Source organism: Suricata suricatta, chromosome 11 (genome assembly GCF_006229205.1).
Source record: "Suricata suricatta isolate VVHF042 chromosome 11, meerkat_22Aug2017_6uvM2_HiC, whole genome shotgun sequence".
In the NCBI taxonomy this organism is placed as follows: domain Eukaryota; kingdom Metazoa; phylum Chordata; class Mammalia; order Carnivora; family Herpestidae; genus Suricata; species Suricata suricatta.
Genome location: NC_043710.1, coordinates 107,250,914 through 107,275,318, shown reverse-complemented (window position 1 = coordinate 107,275,318; position 24,405 = coordinate 107,250,914). Strand labels below are relative to the sequence as shown.

Genomic DNA, 24,405 nt, shown 5'->3' with positions numbered 1-24,405 from the left:
GGGGCGCCCCCGCGCGGTTCCTGGCCGGACCCACCGCCGCCCGCGTCCGTGCGATGTCGGCCTGGGGTCTCGGTAAGAGGCCCGACGCCGCCGCCTGCCTCGCAGCGCGGTCTTCCCAGAGCGAGGCCGCACCCGGGGAGCACGGAGTGTCTGTCTGTCGTAAGGTTTACTGGAGCCGCGCTTCAAGGACCGGCAGAAAGACCCGTTCGCTTTTCGAGTCTGTTCCTTTGAGACCGACTTGCTAGGAATCCGCTTTTCCTGTCTTATTTAAAAAGAGTAAATTCATTTTCTTCATTGACATTCTGCAAACACAATACTGGCAACTGACGTTCTGTGGAATATAATGTTTTAAAGTGGATTTAAGTTTCCTTAGTAAACCGCTTTCAATAATGCACCGGAGTGAATTTCTCTCTCTGTTCTCAGGTTGCCATCAAGATCATAGACAAGACCCAGCTGGACGAGGAAAACCTGAAGAAGATCTTCCGGGAAGTTCAAGTGATGAAGATGCTGTGCCACCCCCACATCATCAGGCTTTACCAGGTGGGTCCCCGGCGGGGCGCGGGGCCCAGGACGGCCGCCTGGTCGGACGGCTGCCTTTGCAGAGGCGTCTGGGTGGGCATCCCCAGCGTTCCTCGGTGTCCTGTCTGGTTCCCCGCCCTTCTGTCTCCCCGCTCAGCACTCGTGTGTTCCCTGGCTCTGTGCTAGTAAGATCTGCCTAACCCACGTAAGCCTGGGGACCGTTCTTTGTGAGAATCCCACAGAAGGATTGTTCAGAAGACAAGAACTTATTTATGTAGGTCCAGATCTCAACCAGGAAGGGAGAGCCAGAAGAAGCAGAGAATTCTGAGGGATGAAAAGCTAGAAGTGAATATAACATCTTTTTATCACATCACTTAAGTGCTCATTTCTGTGATCCTGGTGTGACTTATGATGGCAAAGGATGTTTTAAGTACGGCCTCTTTAATCATTCAGAACCTACCTCTTTTCTAGTAGGGTCCTAGATTTCGTTTTCTAAGGCAGCATTTGATTATTTTGATAAGCACGAGATTGACTTTGTGTCATGGAAGAGATTTCTCTTCTAGTTTTCTTACCTTCCCAGGAAACATGCACATTTCATGCCATCCTCAACGATTCCCTTAGTGCAAAAGCAATAAATCTAACGGCTGGAATTTCAAGCCAGCCCAGAAGAGAGGACCTTGCCTTAGCAGGGTGGGGGAAGAGAGATTTTGGGAGAGGTGGGGCTTTGGGGCGCTTCTCAAATTGCAGCGCGCTGGCGGTCATAAGCTCTGCCTCGGCGCGGGGCCGGCCCTGCTCACTGCTTCCTGCAGCACAGCCGCCACCTAGTTGTTCAGGAAGTGGCCACCCACTCGGTTCATTTGCTGCTGCCCGTCTGCAGTCCAGGTTACTGGCCCAGACATGGCACCGGTGTAAGGGTGGAGGCACAACGGGCAGGCTTTCCGAGTCTGCTAACTTTACGGCGAGGAAAGCACGTTGTGGTGCTGGTGTGTGCGGGAAAGGCTCCAGCTTTAGGGCTCTTTTCTGATCATGAGATCAGCAGGGCAGACTTGTTGACATCTCTCAGACCGAATTCCGTTGAACCAAACCTACGTTGTGCCCCAGAAGCAAACTTGTGAAAGCTTCCTGGTGTGGCCTGAAGACTTATGTCTGCAAACTCGAGGTGTCTAACCTCTGTTTCCTTCCTATCCTGACTGAGTCAGCTTCTTGACTCGCTTTTGAAAGTAAGCCATCTTCAAATAACTGTAGGCTGACTTTCCTCCAGAGGTGAACTTGCAGGTATCAGCCTTATACCTGAGTTCTCCAAGTTTATTTTTCTTACGCGAGATTTCATTAGCCTAGAAGAAGTCTGCTTCAGGCCTGACTTTGAACAGTGCCCTCTTTTAGGCTTTAATTTTGCTCTCTGGCAGCTGATATTGTTAATGGGGGATTCTGGGCTGCCAGGCTGAGTGGCTGTCAAATTGTCTGTATAAATAATTTCCGGGTAGTTTTCAGGTCATTTGCCAAATCTTCGGTCTCCGTTGATTTGTAGAGGAAGCCAAATGTAGATAACTGTATAGGAAAGTTTTTGAACTACTGAAAAATTTAACAGTAAAAGGCAATGAAAGACCTGGGGGGTCCAGAGGAGATATACAAATATGATATTAATTTTTTTCTTTTTTTTTCTCAACACCTGCATATATGTAGAACATTGACTTTTTTTTTGTGTAAATCAACATACAGAAAGATCTTGGAAGCAATGCGTGTAACAAACAATGAGCTAATACCACCAGTATATGGTTTTCAAAAATTAAAGAGAAAAAAGTACAGTACAGTTATTAAATTGGAAAAGTAGTGTGCATCGTACGACGGATTACCATGAAACCAAAGAAGAGAAGAAATTTACTATTATCACACGTGGTGCTGTTACGTGACACTGACGTGTAAAGATATCAAAGATCGAGTAACTGCGAAGTAATTGAGCAAACTGGTTACCAGTGAATTATGGGGAAAGCCTAAAGTTGCCTCGTCCAGTACAGTAACCACTGGGCGCACACGGCTGTCGAGTATTAGTATGTGGTCACAGCACGTGAGAAACTGAATTTTTAATTTCATTAGTTTCCATTAATATGAATACTAAAGCAGTTCATAATCAAAACTGTTTTGAAATGATAATATTTTGGACATGCTGGGGTAAATAAAATATTGGAGTTACTTTCACCTTTCTAAAACTTATTAATATGGCCTGTAGAAAAGTTAAAATTATGTATGAGGCCTACCTTATATATCTGTTGGTCAGCATTGCTCTAGATTGATATGGAATCAATGACTTATGAACAGTGTTCCCTTGGGGGGATGTGATAGGGGCTGGAAGAGGAAAGCCTTCAGCCTTTGGTCCACGCGCCGCATTTAAAATCTTTATCGTGAGCCTAGAGGCTCACACGTTTCTTTAAAAAATATGTAATGATAAAGGTAAAAAAGGAAGAAAGGGCTTCTAACGCAATAAAACGAAATAAAAACGGCAAAACAGGGACCAAAACAAAATACAAACGAGTACTTTATATCGCAGTGTTGAGTATTAACATCATTCTTTCAGTTTTGAAGAAATGGATGGCCCGGGGGAGAGCTGGTCTGCCCCTTGAAAAAACACATCCATGTGTGATTTCTATGCAGTTCTTAAGCGATTCCCCCCATTTTCCTGAGACTTTTTTTGTTTGGATTACGTTTGCGGGGAACATCTTTGAACTTGAAGTGTCGAGTGTGGATTTTCTGGTTTTTGGCAGCTTCTTGGCTTCTCAGTTTTGTGGAGCTTATGAGCTTGCGGAGGCCTCTTGGGGCAACAATCCATCCGTTCCCAGTAGGAAATCCTTCCGACGTCAAGAACGTGACGGGACCCCATCTCCCCCCTTTCTTCTTTCTCTCACGGAGGTCTGTCCCCCGGCAGTGATTTAAGTTTCCTGTAAGCAGTAATGGTTATTGCTGTTTCAAATACCAGACAGGAGTCCTGAGTTTCTCTTCCTACGGTTCAGCCTGTCATTCGTGTCACTGTCTGTCACTTTCCTGCCTTTGTACAGGTTATGGAGACGGAGCGGATGATTTACCTGGTGACAGAGTACGCCAGCGGAGGGGAGATATTTGGTAAGTACCGCTACTGCCTTCCTTAAAAAGCTACGGAGCACACCAGGGCCGGCCTGAAAGACCGCTCAGCACCCTTGTCACTCGAGTGGCCGTCACTGGATGCTGTCCGTCAGCGCTGTCAGTTTTGATCAGGAATTTTCATGTATTTGGGTTCACCTGTTTAAGCCCCTTCCCCCTCCCTGGGCCCGCAGCAGAGGTGGTCTGTGTAATTCCCTCAGGTGGTGACAGTTGGCGTTAAAGATCCGCACAGACCCCCCCACTGAACGCGCGGCAGGCGCCTGTGGGCCGGGGATCTTCGCGCGGTCGCTCGGCCTGGGGTCTCTGCCCGTGGCCTCCGGGGTCTGTGGCCCCTGCAGTGTGCGGGCCTTGTGTGCCGAGGAGCCCTGGCACCAGCGGTCTCATTCCGACGCCGGCTTTAAATTTCGCTCCGGACAGCAGGTGGCCGTCCCTTCCCGCGCACCCCCAGCTCCCTCGGGGATCCTGGTGGTTTGGGAGGTTTGGTCGGCGGTGACTTTGTTTTTTTCCTGGACACTTAGAAACATCCGGATTAAACAGTGGGATTTGTTACCAGGAAATCAGACTCTTTGAGGTGGTAAAAATGGGCAAAAAAAGTGGGTTTTTTGTTTTCTTTCTTTTTATAGTGATAAATGGAGCCAAGTAGAGGTAAAGGCTAAACTTCTCAAATGGAGATTCACGGATCTTTTTATTTTTTAATGTTTTTGTTTGTCTGACAAGTAACTACGGAGAAATGTTTCTTATACTTAAGGTTCATCTAGTTTATTTTCTGGGTTATGTTTTAGTTTAAATTGTCAGATTTTTTTTTTTTTTTAGTTTTTAAGTACATTTAAAAGTATAAAGTAACTTTTAAAGTAGAATCTTCTTTTTTTTAATGTTTATTTTTGAGTGAAAGAGAGTGAGAGAGAGAGAGAGAGAGAGAGAGAGAGAGAGAGAGAGTGTGTGTGTGTGTGTGTGTGTGTGTGTGTGTGTGTGCGCGCGCGCGCATGCACGCACGCTGGGGAGGAGCAGAGAGAGAGGGAGACACAGAATCCGAAGCAGCTCCAGGCTCCGAGCCGTCAGCACAGAGCCCGACGTGGGGCTTCAGCTCATGAACTGTGAGATCATGACCTGAGCCGAAGTCAGACTTTAACCAACTGAGCCGCCCAGCGGCTCCTAAAGCAGAATCTTCTTATTAGTGACGGGTCCTCTCCGACTATGGATTTTGTGTATGCATGTGTTAAAACTTTTCCCTGAAATCTTATAATTTGGGTCTAAGAGTCTTCAGAGTCTTTTTTAAAGGATGTATTTGCCATTTCTTAATACTATTTCTCATTGGCTTTGTGTATGTGCTTATGTACAATAGTAATCTTAAGAAAAAAAGACCTTGTTGTCTTCATATTTCTAGTAATCAAAGACCCAAGCCTGTTGCATCTCAAATCTGCCTTGCTTTTCAGAAAAACAGATTTTGAAAGTATAGAAAAGATAATAATGCCTTGGTTGGAGATTCTTTGTGGAAATGTAGCTTAAGGCACTAACGAACAGAATAGTACTTCTCCTGGGATGAGCATTAAATCCCCAGACGGGGAAGAAAACGTTGTATTACCGAAATAAATCATCATGACGGCACAGGGGTGTGACCGTTGCACGAGCTCAGGTTTTTAAAAGGATGGGAAGGTTCACAAGAGAAGAACAGAGAGGCGTGATCAAGAACGTGAGCTGTGGAGGCGGACAGACCCGGCCCCGAGTCTGCTGCTGGCCCCGATTTGCTGTTTTGATTGGAGCAAGTTATTAAATGCTTCCGGAACTCATGGTCTGTAAAGGCGAGGCCTTTCCCCTCCTCACAGTCGTGAAGACAAGATGGTGTCACGCGTACAGAGCCTGGCGCTTTGCGTCCTCCCCTTCCAAGTTAAAGAACAGCTGGGCAGTGACAGCTGTCACGACAGCATGGGGACCTCTGCTGACCCGCTTCCCGGCGCAGCGAGAGAGGGAGGAAGACGCCCAACCCGTGGTCCGTGTGAGCCGCAAGCGGAGACACACTTACTCAAGAGCGTCTCTGGAAACTTGGTCAGAAATGGGAGTTCGCGGTTTTTAGACCAGTCCTGCTCCCTCCCGGGCAGCTCCTCGAGGGGGAGCGGCCAGGTCAGACCCAGGACCCCCCCGACTCTACCCCGAACTCGCGGCTCCTGCAGGAACAGGCTGCCCAGGTGGGCGCAGCGCAGGACCAGGGACTCCCTCGTCCTGCCTTCAGTGTGGACTTTGGCTGCGGCCCACCGAGAGTATGCGTGCCCATCTGTCTCTGCCTCAGACTGTAAGTTGGCAGCTCCGTCCCAGGGGAGGAAAACCCGAGAGAGCCCCCACTGGGCCCCCACAGCGGGGCTGCCACCCAGAGACAGCTTGGCCACCGCACCCACAGCTGGCTTCGGGGCTCTGGCTCAGGGGTTTGCCTCAAGGGAGACACAGACCTCAGAGTATAGCTCGTAATTTGTTCACAAAGGAGCGGACTTCATTTGCAACAGAGTATGAAGAAGTTCAAGGCTAAAAGCACTCATAAGAACGGTGGGGGTTGTGGGAAAGGCATTTGAGAGGAGATTCAAGATACAGGCTACACCATAGGAGATCCAGGGAACAAAGCATCACAAGAGCCTTCCAGAGGCCAGAACAGAAATCAAACACTGAGGGGCGCCTGGGGGGCTCAGTCGGTTGAGCATCCGACTTTGGCTCAGGTCGTGATCTCACAGTTCATGGGTTCGAGCCCCGCATCAGGCTCTGTCCTGACAGCTCAGAACCTGGAGCCTATCTTCAGATTCCATGTCTCCCTGTCTCTCTGACCCTCTCCTGCTCATGCTGTCTCTCTCTTTATGTCTAAAATAAAAAAAAAAAAATCAAACACTGATCTTAGAAACTAGTCCTTCAAAGGGATCAGAATTTGATTGTTTAAAGACCCTTTGTTCCCCAGGGCATTGTTGAAAACAGTAGAGCAACCAGCCAGCAATTAACGGAGTTTCACAGCTGGGTGTGGTTAAGGAAAGACCGGAAGAGATCGAGCGGGGTGATCCAGTGATCTGAGGGTCACGGTGGGTACCCCAGATCTGTGCGTCCCTGAGAAACAGCATCAGAAACTGAATGCTATTTATGGGAGAGTGAACGTCACTGAAACAGCCCACTGGTTACGAAACAAACCAGCAAGCAGGTAACAATAGCATGTTCTGGAAGGGGAGAAGCGTGCAGGATCCAGAGGCGTGCAGGGCATTACTAGACTGCGTGTTTCCAACACCAACAATATAGGAGCCCTGCAAAGAAACAGGAAAGTATGACCCACGCACTGGGAAAAAGGCAAGCCAAGAGCCTGTCAGAGACAGATGTCGGATTTATTGGAGAAAGACTTTGAAGTGGCCAGTACAGACACGATCACAGAAATAAAGGGACTCCTGGTTGAGGCAGCAAAGGGAAGATACGGTGACAATGTCGCATCAAATTAGAGTTTCAATAAAGAAATAGAAGTCATTTTTCAAAAAATGAACCAAATGGAATTCTTGGAATCAGAAGGTAAAATGACTGAAAGAAAGAGGCCATTAGAGAGACTCAACTGTAGATTCGAACCGGTGAAGATGCAACTGTAGATTCGAACCGGTGAAGATGACGCGAACGTGTAGGCAGATTGATGGCAGTTGTGTCGTCTCAAGAGGAGGGAGAGAAACGAGGAAAAGCCTCAGAGAAATGTGGGGCGCAGGGGGCCGCAGCCGCGTAGGCCCGACGGGGCGCCAGACCAGAGCGAGCGGAAGAGAGGAGAATGTGCAGGGGAAATGGTGGCTGTGAACTTCACAGATTATTGAAAAACAACAACTTACATATGCAGGAAGCGAATCAAAATCCAAGCAGTGTTAACAGGGAGATCCTCAGACACACGCAGTGAAAGTCCGAGGGGAGGAGGAGATACTGGAAGCAGCACGAGATAAATGACAGTCATGTAAAGGGCACCCCATTAGGTTAACGATGACTTTTCAGCACAAACAGCACAGGCCAGAGGCAATAGGATGACATTTTCAAAGTGCCCAGAGGCAAAAACCTATTAACCAAAATCTTACGCCCAGTAGAGGTGTCTTTCACCCCTACTGGGCACCTTTACCTTCAGCAAAATAAACTCTTTCCCCTGTAAGCAAAACCTGGGGGTTGGGGCTCCTGGGTGGCTCAGTCGGTTGAGAATCCAACGTGATCCCGTGGTCATGGGTTTGAGACCACCTACCCGCCCTGCATCCGGCTCCTCGCTGTCAGTACTGAGCCTCCTTCGGGTCCTCTGTCCTCCGCCCGCTCCAACTCACATGTGTGTTCTCTCTCTCTCTCTCAAAAATAAAAAACTGGGAGAATTCCCAGATAATCAAAAACGGAGTGGCCCACTTTACAAGAAATACTAAAGGAAGTTCTTCAGGGTAGAAGCAGGTAAGTTACCCCAGATGGTAATCGAGTCTACATAAAAAAAGAAAAAGCACCAGTAAAGATAATTGTGTAATTGTAAAAGACAAGAGATGCATACTTTTTTCCTTACTTCTCTTAATATTGTTAAAAGGAAGTCTTATGAAATAATATATATATAACATGCATTTTCTATAACGCAATATATATGTACTGCATTTGCTAATAACAACCCAAAGGAGGGATGTGATAAAAACTACATTGGGCAAGGAAACCTCTACAGATGGTAAAGAAAAATTATAACAGTGTATTGTTGGATCTGTGCCATTAATTGATGTGATGTTTATTGAACAATTACTACAAAAGGGAGTGAAAGTGATAGAGCTATAAAGAAGTAATAGTTCCTTATAGTCACTGGAAAGTTAGACTAATATAAGCTAGAAGCCGTTTGGATAAGATAAAATATATATGGCAAGCCCTAGATCATTCACTAAAAATGTTTTTTAATTATAATATAAAAGTTATTAAATAAATTGAAGTGCTTTATTAGGAAATATTCACTAAATGAGGCGCCTGCGTGGCTCAGATGTTTATGCTTCTGACCTCAGCTCAGGCCATGACCTCACAGTCTGTGAGTTTGGGCCCCACATGGGGCTCTGCGCTGACAGTTCAGATCCTGGAGCTGCTTCGGATTCTGTGTCTCCCTCTTTCTCTGCCCCTCACTTGCTCGTACTCTGTTTCTCTCCGTCTTTCAAAAATAAAAATTAAAAATTTTTAAAAAAAGAAAATATTCATTAAATGCAAAAGAAAGTAGAAATGGAGGAATAGAATAACAAAAAAAGACATGAAATCCAAAGAAAATAAAAAATAAAACAGCGGACCTTAATCTGAGTAGAGCTGACCCTTGCATAATGCCAGCGTGAGGGGCTGTGGACCCCCTGCTCCTCCCTGGCGGAGCTCCTGGCGGCCTCTGCACTGCCAACGCAGAGCCCCGTGTGGGGCGCAATCCCACGAACTGTGAGATCACAACCAGAGCCAAGATCAAGATTCAGGTGCTTAACCAACGGAGCCGCCGAGGCACCTTGAAGGGAACTTAATCTGATAAGAGCTCTAAAAAACCCATTGCTAACATTTGCTTAATTGTGAACCACTAGATGTTTCCCTCCCTCCAACCAGGAATAAGACAAGACTTCATCTCTCTCGACTTCTGTTCAAACATTGCACTGGAGATTCTAGTCACAGCAGTTAGATAAGAAAGACCTATAGAAGGCATCTAGATTGGAAAAGAAGGAGTAAAGCTAACTCTACTCACAGATGACATGATCTTGTATATTAAGAAGATCCTGACAAATCCATGAAAACCTGTAACAACTATATAGAAGTTCTGTAAGGTTGCAGGATACAAGAGCAATGTATCACTTGTGTTTCTGTATTCTTACAATGAGTGATCTGAAAGTGAAAGAAACAAAACAATTCCGGTTACAATAGTATCAACAAGAATAAAATACTTAGGAATAAATTTAACAAAAGAAATGCAAACTTTATAATCTGACAAGTACATAACAGTGTTGGAAGAAATTTAAGAAGATCTTAATGATTGGAGAAACATCCCATGTTCATGGATTTTAAGAGTTAACATTGTTCAGGCGGCAGGACTACTCAGACTGGTGCAGTCCCCACCAGAATCTGAGCTGACATTTTTGTAGCAATTGACAAGCAGATTATAAAATTAGCGTGGAATTATCAGTGACCCAGAGTAGTCAAAACAGTCTTAAAACAGACCAAAGTCCGTCAGAGTGCTGCAGCCACAGTGGCGGGAAGCTGGCGGCCACCGGAAGCTAGCAGAGGCGTAGAAGAGTCTCCCCTGCAGCCTCTGGACGGAGTGAAGCCGGGGATGCCTCCGCTCTGGGCTTCTGGCTTCCAGAACTGTGAGTGAATACATTATCATTCTTCTGTGTCATCTGCCTGGGGGCAATTTGTTTCAGCACCTGGGAAACAAACACTGAAGAAGACCAGAATCTGGCATAATTTCACAATAACTCCCCACAAAATACCAATCATCTATAAAGGAGAAAATCAGTTAGTTACTAGGTGGAGATGGTGACTGATAATCAGCATCACGTGGGATGAGAAGTAATCGAGAGCCGCCCCTTCGAATTCTTGCTGGAATTAAGTACGGGAAATCCAGGATTTCAGAAACGTTGTAGCCTGTGCAGAGGATGTCCAGATGAGAGAGAGCATGGCGTAGTTCATAGTCTTTAAGTTGTTCAGTGTGGTTTAAATATAGGTCGAATGTGAGAAAATGCCCGGAAATGAGGCTGGTAAGAGGGGAAAGGCTCAATGACTAATGAAGGGCTTTGAGTGACGCTTCCGACTTGACCAGTTGCCCTGTCGCACCCTCTCAGTGCATGCAGTTGTGGTTTTTCGTTTATTTTTGTGATTGTTTAATGGGTTTTCTCTCTCTGCCAGAGACAGAACTCCACAGGGGCCATGTCTGTGTGTGCTCACCACTGTCTCTACCCCCGTGTCCTCTCACTCTCCAGTTCATACGGCGGACTCCAATGTTTACTGAGGGAAACGATCAGTGGCTAGCTCTTGCATGCATTAGTAAACGAGCAGATGACCCGGGGTGCCAAGCAGTGGAACTTTATCCTGAGTTCCTGCCGCGTGAGGAGGGATCAGGACGGGACAAGCCAGCACCAGTTGGGAAGACGCACGTTACCGTCTGAGGATGATGAGGTGTTGAAGCAAAGTGACTTCATCTCTTTTATTTTAATCTTGAAATATAGGTATTTTTATCGTCACCTTACAAAGAAACTGAGACTCCAGGAGGCTAACTGGTTCGCCTGAGGTGTGACTAATCAGTAACACAGCTGAGACTTAACCCAAGGACTGTCTGACTCCAGACTCCGTGTCTTTCCCCATTTACCAGGTTGAAGCATCGGTTCTTCCATAGAAAAAGACTTCAATTAAATAGCCTGGGAGGGATCTTTTATTACAAATATAAACCAGATTTCTGTCTTGGAAATTTAGGTCATGGACATAGCAGCGATCAATACGAAGAATTTTTACTCTCTTGTTATTAAATCCCCATTGACAGAGAGGGAAGACAGGTATTTTTTCTGATGAGTATTCTTACTGAGATTTAAGCCCGGGCAGTGGCTTGTTTGCAGAGCGAGTATTTATAAAATGGCAGTTTCTCCTCTCCTGACCTAATAACAACTTCATCTTCTCCTTTTAAGGCTTTTGTTTTATCACTGTTAATGTAAAAAAAAGTGGCCAGTACTCTAAATTTTAGATTAATTAAGCATATCAGGGGTTTACGAAACCTTTTGAAAATGACAGTATTAAAGGAGAAACTGAGTAAGAGTGGATTAGGATGTTTGGATTTCTCACGGTGTTCCTGGTGTGAATGGCAGTGTCATTTTGTAAGAGGAAGCAGGAGGGAACAATAGATCGGATGAACTTTGTTACTGTAGACGTGAAGTTTGAGTCACCAGTTTGATGGAAATTGCACATCAAGTCATTGGAAACCGTAGTCTGGAAATCAGGGACGAGACGGAGCCTAGGGTGTTGTTTCGTTAGCAGAGAGGTGGTCATCTTCCCTGGCGCGGGGTCATGCAGAGAAGGAGAGACTTAAGGGACACCTGGGGGGCTCAGCTGGTTGGGCATCTGACTTCAGCTCGGGTCAGGATCTCACAGTTCATGAGTTCGAGCCCCGCATCCGACCCTGTGCTGACAGCTCAGGACCTGGAGCCTGTTTCCCATCCTGTGTCTCCTTCTCTCTCTCTGCCCCTCCCAGCTCACTCTCTCTTTCTCTCAAAAAATAAAAATTAACATTAAGAAATTAAAAAAAAACCAATCTTAGTACCATCAGTATTTAAGTTGAAGGTAAGGCCATGAAGTGCATGAAAAGCCTGCTGTTGGTGGAATAAGACTGTTCTAACAGACAGGGGAAGGAGGTATTTCAGTAAGGAGCGTTACTGACTAGGTAGAAAGGTACCTTGAGAGAAGGACCGAGAGGCAGCCTCTGGCGTGGTGACAGAGCTGTTCCCGGCGCTCTGAGAGAGAGCGCTTGCACTAGTGGAGACCGAAGAGGAGTCCGCAGTAGCGGGCTGCGCTGTGCGTGCATAGTGAGGAAGGGGAGACGAGAGTTTAAGAATGTTTTCTAAAATTAATATCTAACAGATTAGTAGCGCCATTTAAATTGTGTGCTCCACCTTATTCAAATATATGTATGTAAACAAAACTGTTACCTAGTCCAGTCACTGTGACCTAAAACATACACAGATTAGACCTTGAAAATGATGAGATAAATAGGCGTCGCAGGACGGAGTGAAGGCGCCGGCACGTGCGCTGTGCAAGGAGCAGATACAAAAGTGGCAGTCTTGTCAGAAGTCACCGTTAGGGCTCTGAAAACGAGTCGGCGACAAACATTACGTTAAGAGGCTTTAATTTATGACAGTCTTTGGAATCTTTGGCCTCATTGCCTGAGCCCTGCGTCCTTTGCCTCCCCCCCCCCCAAGGGAAAGTGTAATGTGATCACGGCTGAGCCAGCTTAGAGCCAGCAGCCTTGTTGCCGGCGGCAGCCGACTTGATTTGGGAAAGACAAAAACAAAAAGTCAAAACCCCCTCCTGCCCAGATGTGTTGTCAGTGAAAATAGCAAGTTCGGGAAGAAACACGTGGAAGGCTCAGAGCCTTGCTAGCTAGCGGTCGTGATCTTGCTGGGGGCAGGTCTCAGAAGGGTCCCCTGGCCAGGAATTCAGTCGGGATATCTTGTTAACAGAACTACGACAGGATCAGAGACGTTCTTCTTCGCCCCGGCTCCCTGAGGGGTAGGCGTCTTCTGAGAGGTCCGAAGAAAGCCCAGCGAAGAGGAAAAACTGAGGCCAACTTTGAATGCACTGCTGAACTCATCAGTAGGTTTGTCACCCACCAGTGTGGACATAGGGTTGATGTCAAGGAAGCCATGCCAAAGAATAAAAATCCGGAGGGAGTGCCTGGGTAGCTCACTTGGTTAAGTGTGTGACTTGCTTTTGGCTCCGGTCACGTTCTCATGGTTTGTGAGACAGAGCCCCGTGTTGGGCCCCGTGCTGACACCGCGGGGCCTGCTTGGGATTCTCTGTCTCCCTCTCTCTCTCAGCCCCTTGCCTGCTCTCTCTTTCTCTCTCAGAATAAATACATAAACATTAAAAAAATAAAAATAAGATTAAAAAAAATTTAGCAGGAGAAGTCAATGGCTGTATACCACAGGAAGACAGATTCTCAAATTATGTCCAACAAGGTTGCTAAAAAATAAAAACAAAATAAAAGTAGCAACAACAATAATCCTCAAGGGGAAAAGTCATAATCCAGAATTGGCCACATAAAGTATCTGTAATACACAGTTTTATTAGGAAACACTGTAGATGTTGACCTGGGGGGCTCAGTCTGTTAAGCGTCCAATTCCAGCTCAGGTCGTGATCTCACTGTTTATGGGTTTGAGTCCCACATCGGGCTCTGTGCTGACAGCTCAGAGCCTGGAGCCTGCTTGGGATTCTGTGTCCCCCTCACTCTTTGCCCTTCTCCTGCTCATGCTCTGTCTCTCTCTCAAAAATAAATAAACATTACAAAGAAAAAAAACCCCAAACATGTGATCTATACTCAGGAAGAAAAGTAGTCAGTGGAGAATTCCTCAAGGAAGATCTAGATGTTATTTTTAGCAAAAACGTCATTATTGTAAATTTGTTCAGACAATTCGACTGTATCCAAGTGGAAAATATGATGACAGTGACTCAACAAATAGGAAGTCTCAGTGAGGAAACCGAAACTATAAAAATGAACAATATGAAAATTCTAGAGTTGAAAGGTAGAGTAACTGAAATGAAAAATCCACCAGATGTGTTTAGTAGTAGATTTGAAGTGGAAGAAAAAAGAATGAACAAACTTGAAATATCAATAGGAAAAAGAATCCAGCCTGAAGAACAGAGAGAAAATCATTGGAGAAAAATAATCAGAGCCTCAGCGACCTATGGGACAAGATGAAGTAAACCAATGTATTTGTAAATGGGGTTCCAGAAGGAGATGAGATAGAAAAAGGCACAGAGAAAACGAACTCGAAGAAGTGATGACCGAGAGCTTCCAAAATGTCTAAGAACGCGTTCATTACAGCTTCAGGGAGCTCAGTGAGGCTCAGCGGGGCGCATGCAGAAGAGGCCCACTTCTAGACACACGCTGTCAGTTTGCTGAGAGAGAGGGGATCTCGAAAGCAGCAAGAGAAAAATCATTCATCACATGCAGGGAAACAGCATGAGTTGTAGTTGCGATCTTATTAGGAAAAAAAAAAAAAGACGCCAGAGGCAGTAGATTGACATATTTAAAAGGCTGAAATAAAAAAACAAAACCTGTGAACCATAAATTCTGAATCTAGCAAAACTGTCCTTCAAAACGTAGGCAAAATAAACACGTTCCCAAGTCAGTAGGGACTGACCCGTGCGGCACAAGACGTCCGAAGGAATTGAGCTCAAGTTCAAGGAAATGACCCCAAACGGCGACTTCTATCCACAGGAGGAAATAAAGAAAACCAGAAAAGATGAATATATAGGAAGTAAAAGATTACATAAATATACTCTTTCCCCTTTTCTTAATTCTTTAAGAGACAGAAAAGGGCTTAAAGAAGCATTTCTAACACTTTATTTCTGGATTTCTAACCTGTATTGATGTAATATAAATGCCTAAAGGAAGGTTGAGGAAATGGAGCCATATTAGAATAAAGTTGCTGTGTTTCACCAGAATCAAGTGTTAATTGGAAGTCGATTGTGGATAAATTAGGAGGCGCAGTTCTCATCGCGGGAGTGACCACTAAGACACCGTCAGCACGCTAGCTTTGGCGGCATAAATGACTCTTGAGAGCGCGCTGGTAACTCAGAGGGGCGTTGGTTGAATTAGTTGACACACGTCTATCGTTTGTTTGGGGGGAAGAACCAGTGGAGCCAGAGGAAGTGCAGATACAAGGGGGAGAGTGAGATTTAATGGAGCCGTCCCCGAGGAGGACGGGAGAGCTGGGGAGGTGGTAGAAGTATTTGTGTGAGTTGGTGTTCGGGGGATTGAAGTGTAGAGCTGACCAGCCAAGTAGGAAAACCGTTTGCCGAGCTGAGGTCATGAAGAGCAGCTCAAGGGAGCGGAAGGGGCAGACGAGGAGGGCGCACGGTGGGGGCGGACGGGCGGCAGTGAGAGGGGCACGCGTGGAGGGCCTGACTTGGTTGGGACTCCGCGGTGGCTTCTGTAGTGGGTTGTGTGCAGTGTTTGGCAGCTGTTAGGTACAGGGTTGAAGACCATGGTTGCCTTGATCCAGAGTTTTGCAAAGGTTGCCTGAGGTGATGAATCATGGCGTTTGGAAGTTTCTGCTCCCGGTGTGACGATTATTAGCTGGCAACTTTGTCCTGGTGTTCGCAGCGGATTTTGACGACGGACTGTGAGGAGCCGTGCTTGGCTGCTTGATCCCAACTCCGTCTCAGATCTGCCGAGAGAGCTGGAGTGTCCCCCCCCTTGTGGAGTAGACTGGACCTAGGATAGTGTCTTCCATTCTGAGTGTCATATCGTCCGAGGGACACCAGCAACAGGAACGTGGCACAGGCGGCGTTGGCAGGGGTGGGCATGAGCGGAGGGTTGGAGACGTCTGTGGAGGAAGGACTAGTTGAACAGTTTTCACGTATGAGGAGTTCACTGAGTGGAAACCAGCTTCTGGCCGGGTCACCCAGTAAGGACTCGAACGCCCGGAACAGCGTGGTCTATTTTAGGGAACCAGAGCTAGTATTTTAGAGCACTGAGTGGTGTGCTGGTGGTGGTTGAGTTATTCCAGAAGTTCTCAAGGTTCTTTGGAAACGTCTCTGAGATGGCGGGCGTGGAAGGCAAAGGCTCGCAGGCCGTGTGTCCTCCATTCAGCCACTCGCCCTTTCCCCTCCTGTTCAGCCAAAGAAGAGTATCTGTCTCTCCTCTTAAACCTGGCATGCTTATTGGATTTCCACATAATAGTTTTAGATAAATGAATCTTTAGCCACTGTAATTTCATCAACTGCTAGCTGATAGTGAGCCATGGAAGGACTTTAAGCAAGGGTCAGTCCAACTTATGTTTCAGAAAGGGCGCGTTGGTGTCGAGTACGGGCGTGTTGGAGGGCGAGGAGGCTGGCGTCTGGGGAGCGCTCGGGCGACAGACCTAGGTAGCGTCTCACAAGTAGCGTTCGAGCAGCAGGGCTAATGGGTCAGAGCACGGGTCGAGCCAGACTGCTGTGATTCAGATCCTGATCCTTCCACTTACAGCCTTTGCGAACTTGGGCAAGTTTTTAAAGCTCACTGTCGTAGTGTCTTCCTCTTTAAACTGAAATAATCATAGTGATGATGGTGATGATGATGCAACTACTCACCTTAGAGGTTATTGTAAGGAGTGTGTGTGTGTGTGTGTGTGTGTGTGTGTGTGTGTGTTTTAAAGTTTATTTAATTTGAGAGAGAGGGAGACAGTATGGGGGGGACAGAGAGAGAGAGAGAGAGAGAGAGAGAGAATCCCAAGCAGGTTCTGCACTGTCAGCACAGACCCTGATGTGGGGCTTGAACTCATAAATTGCAAGATCATGACCTCAGCCAAAACTAAGAGTAGGATCCTTAACCGACTGAGCCACCCAGGCGCCCTAGAAGTGTGTGTGTTTAAAGTACCTCCTCTGTGCCCAGACCTGCATAGCATGTGCACAGCAGCCTTATTTATCATAGCTACAAAGGTGAAGGGGGTCACGTTTCTATCAACTGATGGATGGATAAATAAAATGTGGTGTCTCCGTACCATGGAATATTGTTCTGTGGTAAAAAGGAGGAAATACCGATACAAGCTGCAGCCTGGATAAACCTAGAAGACATTGTTACATAAAGGAAGCCGGACGCTGAAGACCACATGTTGTGTGAGTCCATTTATATGAAATGCCCAGAAAAGGCACATCTGTAGAGGCAGAAAGTAGATTCGTGGTAACCTCGGGCCAGCGGGGTAGAGAGGTAAGACTCACTGCTTATTGGTAAGGGTTTCTGTTTGGGGTAATGGAAATACTCTAGAATTAGACAGTGGTGAGGATTGCCCAACATAGGGCATATGTTGAAACCACCAAAGTGTACACATTATTTGTTTGTTTGTTTGTTTTGAGGGGGGAGCAGAGAGAGAGTCAGAATCCCAAGCAGGATCCACTCTGTAAGTTCAGAGCCCAACACGGGGCTCAAACTCACCAACTGTGAGATCATGACCTGAGCCGAAACCAAGAGTCAGACATTTGACTGAGCCACGCCGGTGCCCCCAAAGTGTGCACTTTTTAAAATAGTTCATTTTATGTCGTGCTGATTATATCTCAATTTCTAAGAAGTTTTTTTTTTTTTACAAATACAAATTCTTCGACTGTCAGCTGGTACGTAGTGAGCTCTCCTGGCAGCTGTCATGGTTGAAGGATTGTCATGTTTCGGGTCCCTCTCTGGAAGGCACCCGGCTAGCTGTGCCGGCACGCCCAGTCCCTGGCACACCGCTCTGGGGGACCCGAAGGAGGCGAGTCGGTGCTCCCGCCGCCTGCTGTGCGCGTCCACTGACGCCCTTTGTCTCTGGCCTCGAGGGGCTTCTGCCGGCATCCTGCGTCCGCGGCGCATTCACTTGTCAAGTTCTGGTCAGATCTCAGATCCTCTCAGCACCGGACGAAGTGCAAGGTGGGGGGGTTAGTTTTGTTTAAATACAAGACTTGATCTCAGGGTGAAGTTCAGGAGACTAGTGAGCAGGAGGACTTCGACTGTAATCCGTGTGGGAGGGTAGCGCACCCCTAGGTCCCTGAGGAACAGGCGGTGCCTGAGCTGTGAGCACAGGTCCCCGGAGTTGGCCCTGTGCAGAGACACTGGAAGAAAGAAGGTAAAGGATGTGTGTGGCCCTCGGTGGGTTTTAGGTAGAAGAGTGTGAAGTAAAGTGTGCTGCCCGCCTCCTGTCTGATTTTCTGCCTGGCGGTCGAGGACGAAGGGAGAGGAACCCGGATGCCTGTGGAGGAGGCGGAGTCAGCCGCTCCTGGGAGTGACAGGCTGAAAGCGCTGACAAGCGGCCCTGCAATAGGAAACCATGAACTTGACCCATTATACGGATTGGATGCTTTGTTTCCTCAGTGGTACTCAGTGCGGTAAGAAAGACAGTCGGATCGACCCAGTATTGGTGGTTTACAGAACCTGTGCAGACGAGGAGAGACATTTGGCAGAAGAGTTGAGGCCACTGACAGTAGAGTCATTAATGTCTGGGTCACTGGGCTTGGGGTGAAAGGGGCATGAGGCACATGAGATCAGGCTGGACGGTCCTAAGTAGTAGCAACTGAAAAAGCTAGAGGCTTAGATGAAATCGAGAAGCAAGTGTGTTGAGCATAGAGGATCAGAGGGATCGGAGTCTAAAATCGCATTGCTCGATGCAGTAACCGCTGGCCACATGTCGCTGTGGTGTTTGAACTGTAGGTAGTACCACTGAGGAACTCAGTTTTGAATGTGATTGACGTGACATGTAAAACTAAAATCTGAGGCCGCGTGCCACGCGTTTTCGGCCGGCTGAGAGAGCCAGCGGGTCACAAGGTCAGAGCACAGCCTCCGGGGCCGCCCTCACTTCTGCCACCAACCGCAAGTTTGGAAACTTTCCAACACCACCCTCACCTTCGATAATTTGCTATGAAGAGTCACAGAACTCGCTGAAGGCTGTTATACTCACGGTTGCAGAAACTACAGGGAACAGATTCAAGTTAAAACCAGCTGTGGGAAGAAGCAGAGAGCCCCTAAGCAGGAGCAAACACAGAGCTTTTCTTCCCCTCTCCCCGAGGACAGGATGCGTAGTGTCCTGGGACTGATGTGTGACAGAAATGCACCGAGGACTGCAGGTAAGAAGCTGACCTGAGCGCCTGTGTCCGGTTTCGTGGGCAGCGTTCATGGCTGCCCACATGCTTCATCGCTGCTCCGGGTCGTCTGCTTTGCGTGACCCAGAACTCACACCCTGAGTCACGTTGTTGGTCTTCCTAGTGTGGCCAGCCTCTGCCCTCAGACTGGATGAGCCTGGCCACTTCCGTGTTAAATCACGTCGTCGGATTGTCTGGCACGAAGCGGTGCCCCCGTCCCATGATGCTCCGGGGCTCCAGACGACCGCTCAGAAGCCGAGGGATACACAGTGTAAAACACCTTTTCATTAAACACAACTCTTGTTTGGCAAAATTATACTGCGCCTTAGACTATGGACAGTTTAGTGTCTGAAATGCGGTGCGCATCAGGTACCCACTGGAATTTGAGGTCGCGTCTCATCACTAATGTTGATGTTGACACTGTCGTTTGGGTTGGGATTGGTGTATTGGGTTGAGTAAAGTGTGAAACTTGCAAAATGAGTGAGACTTTTTGCTTTTGAATGTGAATACCAGAAAAATTTAAGTTCTATTCCAATGGCTCACATTTTATTACTGTTCAACATGGCTGACCTAGAAGATTATGTTGAGAGAGAGGGGAGCATACTATTGACGTTTTAAATTTCAAAGGTAGAAGACCGTCAAGCAAAGGCAAGTTCAGGATGTGGCCAGAGGAGCAGGCGCTGAACTTTGATGGAGTCACAGGTCACTGGAGATCAAGGAGGTTCGTGAGGCTGAATTGTCAGATAGGTCATCCTGGCTGTTGCTCTGTCCCCAGGAACTGGGAGAGTCTGGGTGGGGCAGCAGGCTGACCCAGGTGTCAGTGTCTTTAGTACATGCGAAGGCAGAGAAGCAGACACCCGAGTATGTACCTTGGCAGTGGGGGCGGGGGCCTAGAAACTTCCTGAGGACTGGCTTCCGAGCTCCTCGTGGGCTGTCGGCCTGGTCTCCCTCCGGAAGCCCGTGAAGTGTCTGTGGCCTCGGAGCGACCGGCCGACAGGGGGTTCCGGCAGGAAGTGTGCGAACACGAGGTGCAGAAGCCCGCCGGTCTCCTTTCCCCTTAGCTGCCCCTCCGCTTTCCCGACCTGCCCAGATTCGCTGACGAGTTCATTGCCTTTTTCCTTCTTCCTCTGAACATGCCTCCACTCTGACACTGTTCGTAGTAAGTTTTTCTTTCTTTCTTTCTTCCTGTGTGTGTGTGTGTGTGTGTGTGTGTGTGTGTGCGTCGCTTGCTGACACCAGACTCAGTAATTTAAACGACAGTCTCTTAGTTTGTCACCTTTCTTGTGGGGGTTCTGTGGCCAGATCCTGCTCACTCTCCTGACGTCTGAATTTTGGAATACTCCTTGGCTCAGTCCTCGACCTCTGTTCTTGCCTGTGCCCATCTACTCCCTAGTTGATTTTGTGTGACTCGTTAAACTTTTGGCTTTTGAATTTTCGATCTCCACCTGACCTGCCCTCTGAACTCTAGGTGTATATATCTGGATGTTTACTTGACATCCGGACGTCCGAGGGACCTCTCGGCCTTGGCCTGTGCAGAATGATGTCCCTTGCCCCACTTTCTCTTCCCGGCCGCCTTCCCCAACTCAGTAGCGCCAGCTCCGTTCACCCCGGTGCTCACATCAAAAGCTTCGAGAGAGTCATACTGAATGTTTCCCTCCGCACACCTCATGCCAAAACTATCAGGAAATCTTGGTGCCACCCTCAGAATGAATGCTGAATTCAGTCACCATTTCCACCAATACCCACCGGTCTAGGTTCTGGCCGTCGCCGGGATGACCGAGGCCGCCCTCAGCCAGGGGCCCCTGGCTCTGCCCCGAGTCCACTGTTGCACTGAGTGTCATTCGTGAACACTGACGGTGAGATCTTACCCTCAGCTGCTGCTTTCACCTCTGCTGCCTGTTTGGAAGAAAGAGCCCTTCTGTGGTATGTGGGGCTCTGCAGTCTGGTCCCCAGCTGCCCCCAGGCCTCCCCCCTTTTCACACTGACTCGGACTTTTTGGGCCTTAAACTCTCCAGTACGTTCCCCCTGTAAGTCCTTCATATAGTCATTCCTTCTCCCTGAGACATCTTCTCCCAGCTGGCTGCGTGCTCGCTCTCCCACTCCCTGCAGGTCTCTTCCCCCCGGGTCCCTTGGGGGCGGGGCCCCGGCCGGCTGCGTCGCCTGCTTCCCCTCCCTCCTTGGCTCTTCACAACAGCTGACTTAGGTGAGAGTCCGGACCGTACAGTTTTGAGCCTTGCTAAGTCTCTCGCGCTTAGAACAGTGTCTGCCCAGTAAACAGTTATTGATCGGCGGGATGAAAGACTAAGCGAAGGAGACAACGTCTGTAGATCTCTCTGGCACTTGAATCGTGTGTGTGCACGTCCGGGATGCGTGTGGGCTCTAAGGTGTGGTACGTGAAGTCATTTCATTGTGCCGCGATGAACTGTAACCAAGTCAGGCATGCAGTGTTCCTGTTGTCCCATAGCATACTTTAGGGAATGAGTTTTTGATGTGCAGGAATCACCTTTCTGTTTTTTGGAGCTGCGGAGAGAGATGTTGAAGGTTACAAATCCCAAGCAATTTAACAGGCTTCAAGAAATGGTTCCTGAATGACCATTTACGGCTCATCCACATGATCTGTTGAGAGGGGTGTTGCGTGCTATTCAGAACTGTGTGACAGAGGGCAGCCATGACCGTGTGTGTCCGTTTAGTGTTACAGACAGAGTTGAGAAGCTGGTGAGTTTGGCAAACCACTAAACTCATAATTTAAAACTTCCACCGTATGATTTCTTTAGATATATATTCCCAGACTTCCTCTCTGAGACTGTGAAGTCATAAATCCAGCATTCTATCAAGAAAAGCTTCCTGAGTGCCAGGCAGAACTCATGGGCATTTATTGTTAGCAGCAGTTTGTTGGGGTGGGCATGACTTATTATGGACAGTCCCGATGCTATAAAAGTAACATTTCTCTGATGGTGCCAGCACATACGGAACCTAGAACGTCTCGTAAAGCCGTTTATTGATGCTACTGACCAGTGGGGCGCAGGGTAGGAAAGGCAGAACTGCATAGCCGTGCACAGCAGGTGCTGTGATAAGTGTTGCCCGTGTTATCGGGGAACCTTAGGTTGGTTTGAGACCACCGACTCGCGTGCATTTGGACACGCGGCTGCGTACCGGGTTTGTGATTTGTTGATGTAACATGCTTTTCCTGTGTAATCGTTACAACCTTCGGTGTATCTTTGCAACTAAAACGCTGTTTTCCCAGTAAGTTATTTACTCCCTTTGGCTATAAAAGCTAGCTGTTTGCTCAGGTTTTACTGACAGAAGCAAATAACTGTACCACGGAGCTTCATTTTATCACTCTGAATTCACAGTTTCCTTCTGTCTCTTCCGCAGTTAATTTCCCATTAATTATTCTTCATTTTTTGGTTTTATATTCTTCATGTCAGCTATGACTTTGCATGTGTGCTTGCGGCCTGCCGCGGTATGAGGAGGCCACCCGGGCTTGGTGCTTCCAGGCTCAGTGTGAAGACCTTACTTCACTGCTAGGCGTCCGTCCAGATGTGTGGTCGCCCTGCCGCCCCAGGGGACTGTCAGAGAGTCCTTGCTGGGTGTGACACATACAAGTCCCGAGGGAGTATGTTGGCTTGGCTCCTGTGTCCGTCTTTTCCCTGAGGGTTCTCTGAACTGCCCCCACCCCCACATGTGTCTATTAGCCATCTGTATGTCTTCTTTGGAGAAACGTTCATGTCTTCTACCCATTTCTTAATTGGATTATTTGGGGGTTTTTTGGTGTTGAGTTTGATAGGTTCTTGTCAACTAAAAGATTGTCTTTTAGTTTTGTTGATTATTTCCTTGACTGTGCACAGGCCTATAATCCCAGCAAAGAAATTTAATCAGTCATCAAATATCTACCAACAAGCAGAAGTCCAGGGCCAGATGGCTTCCCAGGGGGATTCTGCCAAACATTTAAAGAAGAGTTAATACCTGTTCTTCTCATACCATTCCAGAAAAAGATATGGAAGGAAAACTTCCACACTCATTCTATGAGGCCAGCATTACCTGGATTCCCAAACCAGAGACCCTACTAAAAAGAACCACAGACCAGTGGTTCCCTCATGAACATGAATGCAGAAGTTTTTAATGAGCCCCGAACTCTGATGTCTTTCCCCTGCCCTCACCTGCTTCTCTTTGCCTGGCCTCTGTCTCCCCGGGTCATGGTTTGGGGTAAATACGTACCTCTCATGCTTTCTTTCTGTGAAGAATCAGTCTTTTGCTGGTTATTGTCCACTGTCTGCACGTAGCCCGATTTTAATAAACGGTTAAAGTGGGAGAGTAAACCCAGTGTCCGTGACCGTGTCGTAATCAGAACTAACGTCTACAGTCCCGTTCTTCCCCCGCCACCATCAACAGTGTTTTCTTCTAGTAAACAAACAGGGCACATTTGCTGCCTTTGTCTCAAAACGTCTTCCTGTGGGTTGCTCAAATCATGACATAGCCAAGTTGATACATCCATTAAGTTGCCAAGTGTCTCAGACTTGTTATCATTTGTAACACCCCTAACCCTTTCCAGCAGACACACGCGTATTTCTGTGCCATTTATTTGTTGAAGAAACTGTGAAGCTTCCCACATTGTGGATTTGGATCCTTATTGTGTCACTCAGCATGTTCCTCCAGGTCACGATTTTGTGTGACGTGGTTTGGTTGAGTACAGGCTACTGTGGGGGCGATGGGGTCGGACTACATCATCTGCCTCTTGTATCCGCTGGGGAGTTGTGTACGGTCTGGTTTCCCCACTGTTAGTGATGTGTATGCAGTTTTATGAAGTTCTTATCAAGTTTCCCGTCAGCCCTCGACGGCATGTTTTAGCCTCCCTGCTTATTTAGTTGCTTAGACACATATTTCATTAGAAATTGCAAAATTGTGATTTTCTAATTTTCTCATTCTTTCTGTGTATTTGTGAACTCTAATTCTTTTGCGGAGAACTTTTCCTATAAACTGTTAAGAAACTGTAGTAAAGGCAAAATAAGTGCTTGATTCCTTTCCTTTCTGTATTAAATTTCAGAATACTGAATGGGTACCCATCAGTCTCCAGTGGTGACCAGGAAAGCTGATTTTATTTGTAATATCGTTGTGAATTTATGAGTTTTAACACATCTGATGTGTTTCAGGCCCTTGAGTCATTCGTCTTTTGATGTTTAAATTATTCTGCTTGGCCGATGGAGCCTCTTTAAGTTGACACCTGTGTCCTTTTGACACGTTCCCAGTAGTCTTTGATAACCTCCCTGCCTTTACGTAAGCTGTCCCAGGCCTACCCTGAGCACTGCTCGGCTCAGGCCTGGAACCAAACCGGACTCCGAGGGCCTGTGGTCCTTTCAAGTGGAAAATAGCAAGTAGAGACCAGTGTCTGTGCCCTGGGGACGCTTATTTCCGCTACTGGGCTGTCACTGCTTAGAGGCCTTTTCAGGGCAC

The 24,405-nt window shown here is 47.4% G+C and overlaps 1 protein-coding gene and 1 long non-coding RNA gene across 2 annotated transcripts in view; one reads left to right on the top strand and one right to left on the bottom strand.

Annotated features, from left to right (window-relative positions):
- The first annotated feature begins 423 nt into the window (after nucleotides 1-423).
- SIK3 (SIK family kinase 3) overlaps nucleotides 424-24,405 on the top strand; it is a 105,044-nt gene continuing 81,062 nt past the window's right edge. The window contains exons 1-2 of the mRNA XM_029957584.1: nucleotides 424-540; nucleotides 3,570-3,633. Of these exons, the coding sequence (XP_029813444.1) occupies nucleotides 499-540; nucleotides 3,570-3,633 (106 nt within the window). The 5' untranslated portion in view covers nucleotides 424-498. The remainder of the gene's footprint in view (nucleotides 541-3,569; nucleotides 3,634-24,405) is intronic.
- Nucleotides 17,391-23,567, bottom strand: LOC115306974. The gene is made up of 2 exons (XR_003915516.1): nucleotides 23,173-23,567; nucleotides 17,391-21,474 (listed from the first exon to the last, which is right to left on the bottom strand). It is a non-coding gene; the product is annotated as an uncharacterized LOC115306974 (long non-coding RNA).